The 17,189-nt window shown below is 42.4% G+C and overlaps 1 protein-coding gene across 1 annotated transcript in view; it reads left to right on the plus strand.

Annotated features, from left to right (window-relative positions):
• The first annotated feature begins 565 nt into the window (after positions 1 to 565).
• The window catches only part of ABCB7 (ATP binding cassette subfamily B member 7), a 40,853-nt gene continuing 24,229 nt past the window's right edge, over positions 566 to 17,189 (plus strand). Inside the window, exons 1-4 of the mRNA XM_054169340.1 lie at positions 566 to 743; positions 9,764 to 9,841; positions 10,988 to 11,074; positions 16,329 to 16,448. Coding sequence (XP_054025315.1) covers positions 576 to 743; positions 9,764 to 9,841; positions 10,988 to 11,074; positions 16,329 to 16,448 — 453 coding nt within the window. The 5' untranslated portion in view covers positions 566 to 575. The remainder of the gene's footprint in view (positions 744 to 9,763; positions 9,842 to 10,987; positions 11,075 to 16,328; positions 16,449 to 17,189) is intronic.

Consider the following 17,189-nt stretch of genomic DNA (forward strand, 5'->3'; position numbering starts at 1 on the left):
GGCTGAACAACCCTAAGTCTCTCAGCCTGGAGCCTCACAGCAGAGTTCCAGACCTCCAGTCATTGCTATGGCCTCCTCCAGCCACTCCCTGCAGGTCCACGTCTCTCCTCTCCTGAGACTTCAGAGCTAGGCCCCGCACTGCAGGTAGGGTCACAGCAGAGGGGCAGAATTCACTCCCTCCATCTGCTACCCACGTTGCTTTTGAACAGTTTTCTCTCAGAGAATGCCTATACCTGTACAGTCACCATAAAACTCCTCCTGAGGGGGTGACACCTCGGGACGGGTTTGGCCGCTCTCCAGCTCGGCAGGGAAGCACTCGTCCCCTCGGAGCACCATGGTAGGACTGAGGGCAGCCTCGCTGCTGCCCACCGGCCGGACTAAACGGCCCCGGCGGCAGGGCCAGGGCTCTCTGGAGGGGTCCCAGCGGGCGCCGGGTACGGAGCCGGCCGCTGCCATGGCGACGTGTCCCGCCTGCTCCTCAGGATGGCCGGGCGGGAGCAGCGCTCCGTTCCGCCCCGCCCCGCCTCGCGAGTCCGCCGCCCACCCACAATCCTCTGCTCCGCGGCCCTTCCGACATGGCGCTGCTGGGGGCTCCGCGGAGCCTGGCGGCGGCCGCCTCTCGCAAGCGACAGCTGCTCGCCCTCGCCCTGTTGCGGCCTCCGGCGGCCGCCGCCGCCTGTGCCCATGGCTGGTTTGGGGGGAACTGGCGGCAGCGGGCACACGGCGCCCCGGGAAGAGGCCAGGTGCGCGGGGACGCAGGGGACGCAGGGTCCGGCCGAGGGCGGGTGGCGGAGGGCGCCGGGGGCGGGCGATGAGGCGTTGAGGAGGGGCTGAGGAGGAGTTGAGGAGGGGTGGCCGGCCGGCCGGCCGCACGGTATTGCCCCTCGAGTTCTTCGGGGACGGCCTGTTTCGTCCTTGTCCCGTTGACAGCAGTCGCTGCCCAGCAGTCGCTGCCCAGCATCGGCCCGGTGTGGGTCGGGAGACTGTTGCTGCCGCTTTGCTCCTGGGGGCCGGTCCAGGCAGGGGAGTCCCTGGCAGAGGGGCTGCGTGGGGCCGTGGCCGTGGGGCCGTCTTTGGAGCGTTTGTGGAGAGCGGTTTGGCCGTGGCCGATAAAGTCTCGGGCAAGTTTGGGCCCAGACAACTTCAGGGTTGTCTCTTCCGCTGTCGTGGTGATGTTTAGGTGACCAAGCTGTCTCTGTGCGTTCGAGCATTTGCTCGACCATGTGTGGACAAGCATGGAAGAAACAATGCCTCTGAACGGATGCTGAACGCTTATACAGAGGATGACTTATGGTGACAGCTAATTTTGATGTTATGTAGGGAAAGGAGATTGGAATTCTTTGTCAGCAGCAGACGGCTGTAACATGTTCTCAGGAATGATTGTTTGGTTACAAGTAAGGAATTGAGTACATATCTCAAAACTGTGATCCATGTGAAAGGAGGCTGTAGTGAGGTGGATGTTGGTCTCTTCTCCCAAGTAACAAGTTGATAGGACAATAAGAAATGTCTTGAAGTTGCACCAGGGAAGGTTTAGATTGGATATTAGGAAAAATTTCTTTCCAGGCATTGGAACAGGCTGCCTGGAGAGGTGGTGGAGTCACTGTCTCTGGAGGTGTCAAAGAAATGTGTGGACATGGGACTTTGTGACCTGGTTTAATGTCCATGGTGGTGTTGGGTTGGTGGTTAGCCTTGATCTTAGAGGGTTTTTTTCCAGCTTTAATGATTCTATGATGAGCACTTTTCAAAGCCTGTGAAGGAATTGTGTGTCAAAGATTGAGGGAACGAACTTTCCATAAACTGTCAGATAGCTTTCATTTCTGTTTTATAGTAACCTTTTATTTCCTGATGGAGTACCGCAGTTTTTGACTAGCTTTCATTGCCACCTGCCTTGTTTAGTTTCCCCTGCCAGACAGAATTCTGTCACAGACTGCAGTCAAGTTCGTATTCTGTAGTACATGAGATGAACAGGACTGAAGTAGTGCATTTTGGAGGGTGTTAGAAAAAAAAGAAGCTCCTGTGTGATTGGATGCTTAAAAATATATCTGAATGCTCAGTGCTGTCCAGTGTACCTGAAAACATATTTCAGATGTTAGTGAATAAACAGCACTATTGTGATGATGCAGAGAGGTATTAATTATAATCCTGGTTGTGTTCTGAATGGTTTTATTTTCATATGAGAAATATTAAGCCTCGCTGACAAGTTTTAATTGCCACATGCTGCTAAATTGATTTGCACTAGATTTTCTCGGCTAAAATTGCTAATACCATGTCTGTAGTGTATATATGTATTCATCTCTTTGGTCTTTTAGTTTCTAGGCATTTCTGGTTAGAAATGATGCATTTATTTTTTAATGGTCTGGTGATTAATTTTTACTTTCACTTCTGCGTCAAGCTCTGTTGGATGAAAATTAGAATTCATTAAGTACACAAGCAAGATCTTACACTTTGTTAAATAAAAACTTTGCTCCATTATGGCAAACAGGCACCACATTTTAATCTGAGTGTGTTGTACAAATTTATTTGTTGAGCAGGAAGCTCAAACTTGGTGTTCTGGAGGTTTTGTTTGTAATAGCCTTCAACATTCTGGGACTGGTTGATATGATTTATTTTTCTTAAAATGTTTAATGACATTTGCTGATAGAGGAAAATGCAGACCTGTGATTTCAGTTTCTTTTTTCTTTGGCTAGTTAAAAAAAATACTATGCCTGCAGCAATAGAAATGACTGTCAGAAGTTGGCTAGGCACTTCAGCAGGTTCTATTTTAGAGGGATTAGCTGTTGAAGTTAAAAATTAGGTAATTCAACATTGAAAAAAATCCTTCTGGGAAGCAAATATGTGAAATCTATTTTTTTTTCCCACTTAAATTATTCGGCTACATTTGTATATTAATGAAGCTAAATATTTTTAATGGGCTTACTCTGAAAGCTTTTCTGTATATTAAAACATTGAAGAAATGCTTGATTTTGAATTTAAAAAATCAGCTTCCACTTGTTTGTCTAGGTCCTAAGCTGCATGTTTGTCAGTTATCTAGGAATAAGGTTTGATGAATGGTGGTGTTCTTAGGAAACTTCCAGGCTACTGTGTGATAACATATCTTAGTATATATTTTTTTAGTGTGGGGGGAAGCTCTTATATTGCCTTTATTGCTCTATTTTAGGTATGAGATATGGGTACATTTTGCACTAGTTGGTTGAATATAACCAAGAGCAGTAAATATTAAATAAGGGCCCATGATCCCACCTCTTAATTAGTGGGAGACTGGCAGGACCTAGCCTCTTGTGAAATCCAGATAGTCACCTTTATATGCTGTGTGTTCCCTAAAGAGTTCCTAAGCAGCAAGAGCCTTCCTGGGAGGGTGCACCTGACGTGACATGGTTTTACCAGCAACACAGTGCTGCTGACTGCTGTGGTAAAATCACTGGTGTGAGTGAAATCAACTGTACAATCACATCTGGGCTTTTATGGATGGAACTACACCTCTGCTACTCTACTTTGCATCCCTGGAGTACTTGATTCCCCCATCTTCACTGTTTTGTGTTGGCTGTATGTTGGGGTTTTTTTAAGTTTACAATTAATTGTAAGCTTAATTGTATTACAATACAATATATGTATTTTCTATGATACTTAGTACAATGACATTCAAATATAGCAGAGTTGTTTGAGTGCTATTGCATTGCAGATCTACATCGTTCTTTCCTCACACACATTCTTCGGTAGCTTTGATTAATCTTGCTTTTCTGACTAACAAGACGTGTAACACTTGTATCCTGGAGAGGAAAACAGTTAAATTTATGGAGGGGAAAAACAGATGCCATAAATATTATGGATCAGTTATCAGACTCCATTGCTTGATACTAAGATCAGCTTGTGTTTCCATCAGCACATGTCTGTCAGTTCACCCTCCTGCGGTTGGAGCAGGCAGGGGCTCAGCGTGTCAAAACTTGGCTTTGAACGCTCCTAGGGCTGGAGCTTCCACAACTTCTCTGGGCAATGTGTTCCAGTGCCTCACCACCCTCATGGGGAAGAATTTTTTCCTAATGTCTTTTCTGGTGGCAGGTTGGCTGGGGCTTATATGGTAGAATTTAGAAAAACATAGAAATAAGATGATGATAAAATAACAGAAGTTTTTCTTTTTTTCTAGGAGTTGGTTTTTTCCCTACCTCCAAAATAAAAACAATGGCAAATTCTGTTAGATCTGAAACTTAAATTGAAGGAAAATAGCAATATTGACTGAAAAGGTCCAACAGCTTTATCTTTAGTTAAAGGATATTTATTTTAGTAGGGATCTGTATAAGTCAAGAAATGCAGTGAGGGGCTTCTTTCAGAGAGAACTTTGGTAGTTGTAGAGACCAGGACTTGGTACGTTATTTTAAGTGTAGCAGTGAAAAATAGAAGATACTATTTTTTTGCCCCTTGCATTATCTTGCCCTTCCAGCTGCTACATGACATGATAAGGAGTGTGTTGTTCTGCATAATTTAATAGTATCCCTTGCTCTGGAAGGTTGTAAGAGAAGTTTCAGGTTTTTAAAATTAAATTTATTTACATTTTGTCTATTGGGGGGGTTTGTTTCTTTAAACCTGAAGCCCAGTGTGTTCTGTAAAATTACACTGATATTTACTGTTCATCATTTCACATGTTCACATGCATTGCTAAAGCTTCTTCTCCAGACTTTGGTGTAGTTGAGCAGCTTGATGCATGGCAGCTATTAATCAACCAGCTCCATTAGTCAACAGTCTTTACTGACAGATAAATGCTTTGTAAGGGGGAATTTGAAATTCCTTGAGTTTTCAAACTGCCTTTCTGGAGGGATTATTGCTGCTGAGCAGGTCAGCAATCCCATATATCTGTCTATAAAATGGACATATAACAACACTGAAAACTGTTGCAACGAAGTCGAACAGATGGAAATGCGGAAAATTGATCTGAAAGTCACTTGGGGCACAGTGTAAGCAGTAGTGGGAGCTGCTGGTTGTACATTGGGGTGCCTGATGCGATGTTGTGTGGGTTTTCCATTCTGCCATGGAGATGTGTTTCACCAAAACAAGCCAAATATGAGGGTATATTAGTAAGATGTTGCAGGGGAAACCCCTTAAGGGGTTTTTGTTAACCTCCTTGGTTTCATTTCTCTGGGTATGTGTGCAGAGCAATTGCATGTTGGCCATAATTAAGCATACCTCCACTTAAACTTATACTGTTCTTTTTGGTGACACTTTAGTCTACATTCATATCAAAATATTCTTATCTTTTGTCTCATCTTCCTCTGCTCTTTTCTCCTCATCTTTTATTTTCTCACCTTGCAAACTCAGCAAACTTAATGGTGGGACTCAGATACTGCACAGATACTTGAATCCTACCTTCAGTTTTGTTTTCTGTACCAGTTGGTTTGAAAAACCATCCCCGTTAGATTGGCGAAGGAAGTCTGGAATAGCATGTAACTCCAGAGAGAAGCTTCTAACTGTGGATTTGACCTTGTGCAAATGTGTTTAATCCCTGTTGTGTGTTTGCACTTGGAGTATTTAAACCACTACCAACAGTCATGACACTTTAGCAATATGACTTTGATGTGCAATCAGTACTAGACATCTGTTTCATCATTTAGAGTATTTAGAATCATATCCAAAAATACATTAAAAGAACATAACGGTGCGGAGCCAGGCAGTTAGAAGTTGGGAAATGCCAGAATTGAAGTTGCCTGCATCATTTCTTAAATTCAGAAATCAGCACAAATTGCCACTTGCTCCTTTAAAGCAATAACCTGCTGCTTTTCTCTGTTGCAATAAAGCTTAAGTACGCCTCGCCTTTGTAGTCTTAAATTTATTGAGAAAGGGTTACAGTGAGGAAAATTGGGAGTCCCAAGTCTGTCCACAGGATGTGCCAGGGTAAGCTTCAGTCCCACTGATTTGGTCAAGTTTGCTAGTAATACTATGATGGCTGGAGGACTTGTCAGTGAAGTAAATTGTTGACCTTCTTTAATTATTTCTTTGCTAACACTTGGTGTTTAGCAGGAGCTTGGGAAAGGACTGAAACCTCCATCTAGTCTTTCAGGCTCAAGAATGAAAGTAGGAACAAGTTTTCCTGTGTGCCATGTGCAAATCTTTTCATCTTTTTGTGGCATTCATCTCTTGACTCCGCAGCAGCTTAGAGCTTCAGTCAAGTGAGTAGGCTATCTGATGGAGTAATTGAGGTGAGGTCTGCTGGTGTTTCAACAGAAGTTGTTTCTGTCACATCATTTGTCTCATATGTCAGTCAGAAGAGAACTTTGTGAACTCTGGGGTCAAGGGATACAAACTATTACAGAATCATAGAATTGTTTTGGTTGGTAAAGACCTTAAAGATGAGACTCCAACCATTATCTAACTCTGCTGAGGCTAGTGAAATACTTTTATGATGTCCCATGAGTGCACTGTAGAAGGACTGTAATTAACTGTTGAAGCATCAGTTGTGTACTCCCCTGTACTAGGAATATACAACAAGAAGATGCTTTCCCAGTTAAATACTTGAAATTCAGTTCTTACATTACTGAAGAGGGTTGTTTTTTTTCTTGCAAAGCCAAGCAGGAGGGAATGGTGCTGCTCAGGAGAGGTTCGGCTGTGTTGTCATGAGAGAATCCAAAGCAGAGTTGTGAGCCCCTAAACTTGCTGAGCTGCATCCACAGCATTATGGGCAGCAGGTGGAGTGGGGAGATTCTGCCCTTCTGCTCTGCTGAGACCTGTATTGCTGGGATAGCAGCTCTGAAGTCCTCAGTACAGGAGAGACATGGACTTGTTGGAGTGGGAGGAGGCTACAGCAATGATGGGAGGCCTGGAAGTTTTCTGCTGTGAGGCCAGACTGCGAGAGTGGGAGTTGTTCAGCCTGGAGAAGAGACGGCTCCAGGGAGACCTTTTTGTGACCTTTAAGGTGGCTGATCAGAAAGCTGGGGACAGACTTTTTATCAGGGCCTGTTGTGACAGGACAAGGGGTGGTGGTTTAAACTAGAGAGAAGGAAGAAATGTTTTACACTGAGGGTGATGAGACCCTGTCCCAGGTTGCCCAGAGATGTGGTCGATGCCCCATCTCTGGAACCACTGCAGATCAGGTTGTTTGTGGCTCTGAGCAACCTGCTCTAGTTGCAGATGTCCCTGCTGACTGCAGCAGGATTGCACTAGATCAACTTTAAGGGTCCTTTCCAACTGAAGACATTCTATGACCCTGTGAAACTTTTCTTGAACATAGTGTCTTAACAGTCTTTTATCAGCATCATGTATTTAAGGAGGTTTAAATGCTGGAGTAAACATGCTGAGGATCTAGGCTGGTCTAGGCTGTAGGAGGCAGGAACTCAGTCTCATGGGTGTGAATGTAGGACATGTCCTAGATTGTGTCTCCACTATAAATTATAAACTGTCATGATTTAATCCATACTGCCTCTGGCTGGTGAAGCAGCTGGAGCAGTGCTGAATCGGACATTGCTGCCTTTTGGATTAGTGGTGCAACTTAATTGGTTGTTGGCTTCTAGGTGCTTCCAAGATGCCACCATAGTTATTACTGATGGGAGTGCTTACTGTTGGTCTGGCATGTTGGTGGGAACTTTATCCAAAATAGCCATGCCTTGGTAATGATAACAGTAATTTGCAGTAACTTGGGATCTACTGAGGCATCTTGATGTCCTTCTCTTTATCAAATGTTCACTCTTCATATGGAGAGCATATTAGATGGAATCTTCTGTGCTGAGTTGAAACAAGGAAGTTATGAGTGTATCTAAAATGAAGTGCAGCCCCTTCCTTCAACCCAGATCTTGGAAGCATCAGGGCCATTCACCTGGGCCAGTTAGATCCACAAAGTGCTATTGTGATGTTTACTCTTTGTCTGGATAATGTCATACAATGGAAGTGTCTGAAATAAGTAGGTCCCATGTGGTGTTTTGGGGGGAAATGATCTTAACTGTCTTTAAAATCACTGACTAAATTACACCTTACAGCATGTGTCTTAGAGCAAAGGCATGTTTAAGGCAGAGTATAAAACCTGATGGTGCTGCTGTTGGTCAAGGTTACAAATACCCTTTCTTATGGTGAAGTAGTTAGGGTTTTTTTTGGTTGTGGTTTTTTCCCTTTTTCTTCCCCCTCTTTCTTCTGACATTTGTCCTTTGCCTCAGGCTGATGAGCAGCTCTCACTCTTTTGCTGTATGGTAGTGACTTTTTTCTAGTGTGAGGTGTATGGTTATTACTGCAACAGGGCAGTAAAAGATTTAATATCGAATGTGTCAAAGATGATGTGACACCAACATTGCTGACCAAAAGAGAGGGCCCTGTTTCGCCACTCAGGAAATGCTGCCAGCTCAGGAAAATAAATGACCCTTTGATACCCTTCTGGAACATCAGTTGCTTCCAGTGTAACATTTAAAGGATGCTACAGTTGATGCCTGGCAGTGTTCATATTGGATATTAGGAAAAATTTCTTTCCTGGAAGAGTGGTCAGGCATTGGAACTGGCTGCCCAGGGAGGTGGTGGAGTCACTGTTGATGGAGAGGTTAAAAAAATGTGTACACATGGCACTTTGAGACATGGTTTAATGTCCATGGTGGTGTTGGGTTGCAAGTTGGACTTGATGATTGTAGAGGTCTTTTCCATTTGAAACAATTCTATGATTATTGTATGTATATAAATAAAATAGAATCACAGGATCATTTCAGTTGGAAAAGACCTTTCAGACCATTGAGTCCTACCATTATCTAATTGTACTAATTCTGTGCTAAGCCATGTCCCTCAAGCACCACGTCTCTGCATCTTTTAAATAAATGCCTCTAGGGATGGGGATTCACCCACCTCTCCAGGGAGCTTGTTCTTGGGTTTGAGAACCTTGCCAGTGAAGAAGTTGCTTCTAATCTCTAACCTAAATTTCCTCTGGTGTGACTTGAGGCCGTTTCTTCTTGTCCTGGTTCTTGTTTCTTGGGAGAAGAGACCAGTGTTCATGTGGCTCCAACCTCCTTTCATGTGGTTGTAGAGAGGCAGAAGGTCTTCCCTGAGCCTCCAGGCTGAACAACCTCAGTTCCCTCAGCCGCTCTAGACCCTTGACCAGCTTGGTTGCCCTTCTCTGGAAACACTCCAGTACCTCAATGCCTTTCTTGTAGAGAGGGTGCCAAACCTGAGCACACTGCTGAAAATGTGGCCTCACCAGTGCTGAGTAATACATTTTTGGTATAACTATGAAAGATGCATTGATGAATATGTGAATATTGGGTGTCTTGTGTGCTGCCTACCTAAAACTCGTAGTCAGACATGCTCTTATTTCCAGTAGTACCAGTGCTTCTCAGGAGCTGTAGCTTTGATTGGCTTTTTGGTCTATGAGACAAGCATGGCATGAGCTGAGCTAGGAGAAATTGGAAATGGCAGAACCTATAAGCACAAGAATAATATGTAATAATGAGAAACAGCACAAAAGGATATTTGAAAGAAGTCAGAAGACAACCTGGTAGAAAAGGAAAATGAGAAGAAAGGGAAAACTTTGGGCTTTCATGGTACAAAAGAAATGAAATCTGATGGGAGGGGGGATTCAGGGGAGGGAAAGGTTCATTGCTGTTTAGCATATTTGATGGTTGAATGTAATTTATTTTACAGCTGCTCCCCAACATTTTTCTTCTTCTGTGGTCAGTTGTGAAAGAAAAAAGCCACCTGCCTTGTTTTCTTGTTACACTTGTTAATATAAACCAGATGAATATCCTCTGAATATGCAGTGCATGTTCTGCATGACTCCATTTCACTTTTTTCCCCCTCCCTTTTTATTCTGTAGATTGCACCAATCTGCAAGCAAAAATCATGGCATAGTCTAGGGGGAGACCATTCAAGGCCATTATTAGAGGCTTCAGAGGTATGTAAAATTGGTTTTGTTTCTACTTGCAATATAGATGAAACTCAAGCTCATGGAGCATCTTTTAGTTTAGTCTGCAGGGGTTTTGAAATGTCACTATTTACACTTTTGGAGTGCAGCAAATTATATTTGTGGCTCTAGAAAAAGAAATAGCTTTAGTAAGAAGCTTTAGACTTGTACTCTCTTCAAGAATCTCTAGAAAGTAATGACAGTATAGTAACTTATAAAGAAGGCTTCTTAAAAATGTAGAGTTTATGTCTTGATACTTAGATTCCTGTTGTCAGGCATAGAAAATACCAGTGCATGGAAAGCTGCAAGTTTTCTTTGAGCAGCTGGGGCTCTATTACTTCAAACTTTTGCTGAGGTTGTGGATCTCAAGAAACCATGGAAATTTGTTCTCATTCTGAGGGCCAGGATGTCAGGCTCTTACTCCTGTCAGGTCTGCTTGCCTTAACACTGGTTTAAACATAAGGAAGATGCAATTTTTACTGTTTATGGAGTCATAGACACAGTGTAGGGAATGCAGAGGGAGAGTGGAAGGTAGAAACTTCCTAAATGATTCTGTGGTGTTCTTAACAGCAATAATAAATGCCAGGGGAGGTTTACATTGGACATTAGGAAGAATTTCTTTCCTGAAAGAGTTGTCAAGCCCTGGACCAGGCTGCCCAGGGCAGTGGTGGAGTCTCTGTTCATAGAGGGATTTAAAAGCAGTATAGATGTGGTGCTTAGGGATGTGCTTTAGTGGTGACCTGACAGTGCTGGGTTAATGGTTAGACTCAACAATCATAAGGGTCTCTTCCACCCAAAACAAGATAACTTCTTTACTATGTTCTTAAGTCCACTTTTCAGCTTGTTACATGTCCTTCTGACTGAAATATTTAAGGCTCTGTTATCTTTCCCTCCTGGCTGCTTGGAATATTCTCTTGACTATCCTGCTAGACTTACTATCCTGCTAGTGCTTTTCTTACTAATGTTTCCTTAACCAGGGCAAGGTTTCTAGAGAGAGTTAATACCTTTTTTTAAAGCAAGCTGATACAGTTGGAGAATGAGGGAGGAGGGAAAACAGACCAGTAGTTCGTTCTTCTCTTGGCTTTTCCATGCATGTTACCTGAGGTTCTTGCAAATTGAATTCTCATTTTCCCACAGATCCTCCCGACTTGGCAGCTGATAGAAAAGAGAACGTGTTGGCACGGTCATGCAGGTGGAGGCCTTCACACGGATCCAAAGGAAGGGGTAAAAATACTGCTTAATTGCTTTTGCTTTTTAAATAAAAAATGTCATCAGCTGCTCCTCCTTCCTCCCAAAAGAATGCTGAAGACCCCAAGCAATAACTTGTGAGTAACTGTTCTTGGTAGTTATGTGAATGCTGTAGTGAAGTGGTTACTGCTTAATTGTGGATGTCGGCTTACTAGCCCTTAAATCGCCAAAAGGTTGTAATAACTGTGCTGAAGTGCTTCAGCTAATCTATTGAAAAGTATTTATTACTGGTCTGCCTTATGCTAGATTTTTTAATTATTTCTTTTTCATGGTTGGCAAAGACCTTTAAGATCATTGAGTCCAACCATTAACCCAACACTACCAAGCCCATTGCTAAACCATGCCGCTCAGCCCCACATCTACATGGCTTTTAAATACCCCCAAGGGTGATGATTCAGCCATTTCTCTAGGCAGCTGAGTCCAGACCCTGACACGTCTTATCACCTGCTGCTTGGAGAAGAGACCAACACCCACCTGGCTTCAGCCTTCTTTCAGGGAGTTGCAGAGAGCTTAGTGTGTCTCCCCTCAGCTTCCTTTTCTTCAGGCTGAATGACTCCGGTTCCCTTAGCTGCTCTTCATAAGCCTTGTGCTCTAGACCCTTTACCAGCTTTGTTGCCATTCTCTGGACCCACTCAAAAAATTAATTTTCAGTATTTTCTCTGGTCAGAAAGGAAATGAAGGATTCTGTTTACTGAAATGCTAGTAATGTTAAGGAACAATGGATGCTCCCTGACACTGAAACTCACTAAGAGTAGGTTAGCCAGAAATTTTGATGCCAGCTGGAATTTTTATTCTGCTAGGCAGTGTAAATATTCCAGTGGCATTCCCTGTTCACTCATTTCTTGAAGCTATTCCTGTGTTTGCCAATCCCCTGACTTTTTGATTCCAAGAAATGGAGTAATGTTGTTAATAGAGCACATTGTCAGTTAAGGCTGTTGTGTAACTGAAATAACAGCTCTTAGGGGTGGTCCAGGAGGAAGCAGCAATAGATGAGGTAACAAAAAACAAACCAAAGAGTAAAATGTTGGGTGCAAAAGCCATAAAGTCCTCAGCAAAAATGAAGAGAAGGAAGTCTGAAACACACACTTGTAGTCAGTGTGTAAAAGTATTGGCACTCAATTTACCACATAAGATTTTTCCCCCCCGCCCAGGATTATGCTTTTAGGAGCACTGCAGGTGCTGTGTGTGTCAGCTGTGTTACACCTTTCTCTCGTCCAGATTTTTTTTGACAAACCAGCTCATTCATTCTGGAAACTGACTTTGGGGCTGATGTTTTAAATTGCCTTTTACAGCAGCTTCAGTGGTTGTAGAAGTGAATGCTAAGTATAAACACAGAGGAAGAAGGGTGCATTATCCTCATCTCACCAGTAACTTGAGAGAAGCTTACACATCTGCTTTTTCACAAAATAATTTTTACTTGCAGCAGTGGCTGATATGCTGAACACTGCAACTGAAAACAGTATTTTTCTTTGCCACCTTTGTGGTTGGTTGGTTGGTTGGTTTGTTTTTGTTTGTTCCGGTGGGGGGTTGCGTGTGTGTGTTAGTCTTTTGTACACAGAACAGACAGGAATGAAAACTCTGATGCCTGACTTGTGGCTAAGCAGACAATTTGTCACAATGGAGCCCTAATAATTAGCCTTCCCCTACCACCATTTCACTCAGTGGCTGTTTAGTTTGCTACTCATTGCTTGCCTTCTGTGGCACAAAGACAGAAGGCTAACTACTTTTTCCCCCAATGTTTGGAAGGAAAATTAAAGCCCTCATTTGGCATTTATTTAAGCTAATAATTCAACTGAAGAAATAAATAAATCTTGCCTTCTTCCTCACCTTGGTGGATTGATACATAAGTCCCTCTATAGTCAGGTAATGAGCTAGTGTGGAGTGATCTATATGCAAATGAGCATGTCCAAATGGTGGGGACACCCCTTCCTAAAGTCCTGCTGCTTTCACTTGTGGCAAGCTGCATATCTTGAGCTGAAATAATCCAAATATCTCCTGCTATTAAAATACAGTAAATTCTGTTCCCAGCCCTGCTTTTTCTCCTGCTGCTGAGTTTGTATATTTGTCTGAGACAAAACCCTGCAGCAAACACCAAAGAGTTTTCTTCATATTTCATAAACTGACTTGGTTCATCAAGGTATTTCCTGAGCTCCAGAGGTGGTGTGAGAAATGGGCTGGGACTGCAATTGAGTGCTGCAAAGGGAGGAATACGCAAGGGAGGAAGCAAGCTGTCAGTGGTTTGGAGAATAACCTCGAGCAGATGTAAGACAGTTTGTGCTAGCACAATACAGAGGATGCTACTGCTTTGTGAGTGAGGACACAGGGAGCCAGAACTAGGTCTTTTTTTCTTCATCAGCAATGACAGCTTAAATGCAAGTCAAACTACCATTTTCTTCCATCATGCTTCTGATAGCTCATCATCCTGGCATAGGCTTTATCCATAAAGCCAGGGTCAGCCCAGTGAATGCTTTGCAATGCTCAATGTGAAGAGGAATGATGACTTTCTTCCCCCCCCCCCCCCTTTTAAAAGGTTCAGAACCTGGATGGGATGGGTGAAGTGGGGACAGGAAGATGGTCAATGCTCGCTCCTTTACAAACACTCTTCAGTATGTGGTAGTGTGTTTTAAGAACATGCTGCATTCAAAAAGAAGAAAAGGCTTTTCCTCTTTGCTCCCTGTTATATTAGATCTATAATACTTTTCTCTTCATTCCTGTCATTCCTGTAGAAATAGGCCTTGGAAGAAAATATAAAACCGTAGTGCCACTTAAAAGGAGGTGAAATAAATGCATCTCTTAACCTTTTTATATACCAGAGAGAATCAAAAAGGGCCTGAATCCATGAACTAGATTGCTCATTTTAATTCTTAATGTTGCCACTTGCATATTTAAACCATTTTCAACTCATGTTTCTGTACAACAGTAACATTTATTTCATGGTAAACTTTGATGTAATATGTGTGCATTTTGCATCTCCTTTGATATTTCTTCTTGTTCCTTTGCAAGGCCTTTGGCAAATGACTGGCTGCCTTCTGCCTTTTTTTCTGAACACATTTACTTCTGTCACTGTTCAGAGCCATGAAGAAACGGAAATAGACTCCTTGTTTGCAGCCAGTGTATTTTGTTCTTTTTTTAACAGCTTTTTTCTGTGCAAGGTCTGACTAGCCAATAGCAACCTGTAATTAGAATGCTCTGGTTGCACTGGTACCTTTTGTACTAATGCGATACCTTTACTTGTTTTTTTAACTCCCTTTTAACCTGTAAGTGGTGATCAAAGATACTTTCCAAATGTTTGAACTGCTATTTATTCATATCCTTGGCTCAAAGAGAAAGATTCATGTATATGCTGCAGCAGGTACCTCCATCTCCTGAATGAGTGGGACACAACACAAACAGTTGTGCATTCTCTTCACTTACAAATCTTCCATACATCCATTTTTAAGAGTTGTCTGTAATGTGCTTGCACTGTATAATCCTCCAGTACATGGGCAGTTGTTGACAAAATGCAGTATCTCTTACCCTTTGGTTTTTGTTTGAAGCTATGACCAGAGACACTGAGTTGAATTTTGTGGTGCTTTTAAGAGCTTGCATTTATGGGATTGGCTTCCCTGGTTGCCTCAGCAGTCTGACCTTAACAGAGACTTTCTATTTTAATTTGTTTTATCCTCAAAGTCAAGGAGGGAGTATTTAAAGTGCACAATCTAGTGAGGAAAGCATTAAAATACATTGTAAAACTCCTCATTTCTATTGACTTCTGTAATGAAAAGTCATCTTTAAATTGTGTGGACTAACTTTTTTTTGTCTCCCTCCCCCTCTTGACTACAAAACAGTGCCTGAAATCGAGAGATTAGCTGCTATTTGCTGCCCTCCCTTCAGCTTTAGATAACCTTTCTGTCTTTCAAGTTCACCTCAGGGTAGCCAAGGCAGAAAAATGAGTTGTTGATACTTGTGCTGTTATTCTCTATTGGGTAGTATAGTTAGGTTTCAGAGAATATATTTAGAAGTTTGGTGGAATAGATCTGAAGTGTAAGTGATACAGATGTCTATCCCCCTGTAAAATAACCTATATTTCTGTGAAAAATACAACCACCAAAACGCCCACACCTCCTCCAAGTAAAATACAAATTAAAATCTCTAGATGAACCCTCCCCCAAAAAATACCCAGAACCCCAACTCAACCCCCCTAATATTTCTCAAAAAGACTCATTCATTGAATTGTGGTCTTTAGAGTGAAATTTGAGGTTTGGAGAGGGAATTTGAAGAAATATTTGAGGGAGTCATTAGAGTTTGACATAATTAGTGAAGCCTATATGTGGGCATGTACATCTGTTTTGTGAAGTCTGATTACCCAAATTCAGGGCCCATTCTGTTAAATAAAGTGGTGATATTAATGGCCTTAACACAGCTTCCAGAAAGTTTTATTGCTGATAGTCATAACATTACTCAGCACCCATTGAAAGACTCTGCTTTGGGGTCCTGAAAACACACCCTCAAAGACATGTGCAGAATGAGAGCATTTTTCAGCTCTCTGCAAAGGTTATGACTAAAAAGCTGTGACAGTGGTTGTTGGAAATGCTTACATTTGTAGTAGTACAACCAAATTATCTAGGCAGAGATTTATATTCAGTTCTAAGTGTGTGTAGATATAAATATATACATGCATGCATATATGCACACTTACGTGTGTGTGTATATATACACTAAATTCTATTGTGACTCACTGAATGTTCTCCAAACTACTTACATTTATTGCAGGCCTTTCAGACTTCCTTCTTGCCTCATTTTCTTTTTTGTTACTTCATGAATTATTTTTTTACATTTTCCCTCCTGTTGTTTCCATGTGGTGTTAAAACAGCTTCCAAAGAAGAAACCCCCAGCCCTTGAGAAGACAAAAAAGGAGGGTCAGTTTATTTGTTGTGTGAAGCATTTCAGCTCTGGTGAATTGTGGCAGTCTCTGTATTCCACTTAGAGCTAGCTGTACTTGCACTCATGAGGCCATGTGAAAGAAGAGCAATTCATCTGTTCGAACAGTGTATTGTGGGTACAAACCTCCAAACTTACCACTGGAAATTTTAACATGCAGCCCTAGTCTCAAACATTGTCAAGTGTCTGTTGCCTAGCTAATAAAATACAGAAGTGATCACAATGTATAAAATTCCTTCTTGTTTATACTGTTACTTTACCCCCTGGGGTCTCTTTATAATGTGATGGTTTTGTCTGCTTTTTCCAATAGCTGAAAGAGATAGATGCCAAAAAGATTATCAGAGCAATGTTGTCATATGTGTGGCCCAAAGACAGACCAGACCTGCGAGCCAGAGTAGCCATATCGCTGGGGTTCTTAGCAGGTGCAAAGGTAAGAGCAGATGTTTCATTGTATGTGCTAGTTCCTACAGGGAATAATTTTACTTTTTATTATTTGAGGGCTTTTGCAATCTTAAGATGTCTGTTTGCTGTATGAGGAGCATATAGGAATAGAAATATTAACTTGGGAATTTTACTGGGATGTATATGCATGTGATGTGTGTGTGCCTGGTTCAGGAGGTGATGATCACAGAATTGTTTTGGTTGGAAAGACCTTTAAGGTCATCAAACTACTATTTACCTACCAAGTCTGGTGTGAAACTATGAACCTCAGTACCACATCTCTGTGTCTTTTAAACACTTCCAGGCATGGAAGTGTTTGAGTGATCCAGAGAACCCTTAGAGTGAAGAAGTTTCTTCTGATATCCAACCTAAACCTCCCCTGGTGCAACTTGGAGCCATTTCCTCTTGTCCTGTCACTTGTTACTTGGGAGAAGAGATGAACCCTGCCCTTGCTACAGCCTTCTTTCAGGGAGTTGTAGAGGGTGAGAAGGTCTTCCCTCAGCCTCCTTTGCTCAGGCTAAACAACCCCAGTTCCCTCAGCAGTTCCTCATAAGACCTCTTCTCTGGACCCATCATCATGACTATCTTCATGATGACCAGAATCTTTATTTCACAGAAAAGTAAGGGTTGGAGGGGACCTCTGGGGCAATTTCTATTGCTCACATCAGCATAGTCCGGGATTTTCCTTTGCCAATTAATCATTTACATCCTACGTTATGGGAAATGTAAG

The sequence above is a fragment of the Dryobates pubescens genome, chromosome 18 (genome assembly GCF_014839835.1).
Source record: "Dryobates pubescens isolate bDryPub1 chromosome 18, bDryPub1.pri, whole genome shotgun sequence".
Classification (NCBI taxonomy): Eukaryota; Metazoa; Chordata; class Aves; order Piciformes; family Picidae; genus Dryobates; species Dryobates pubescens.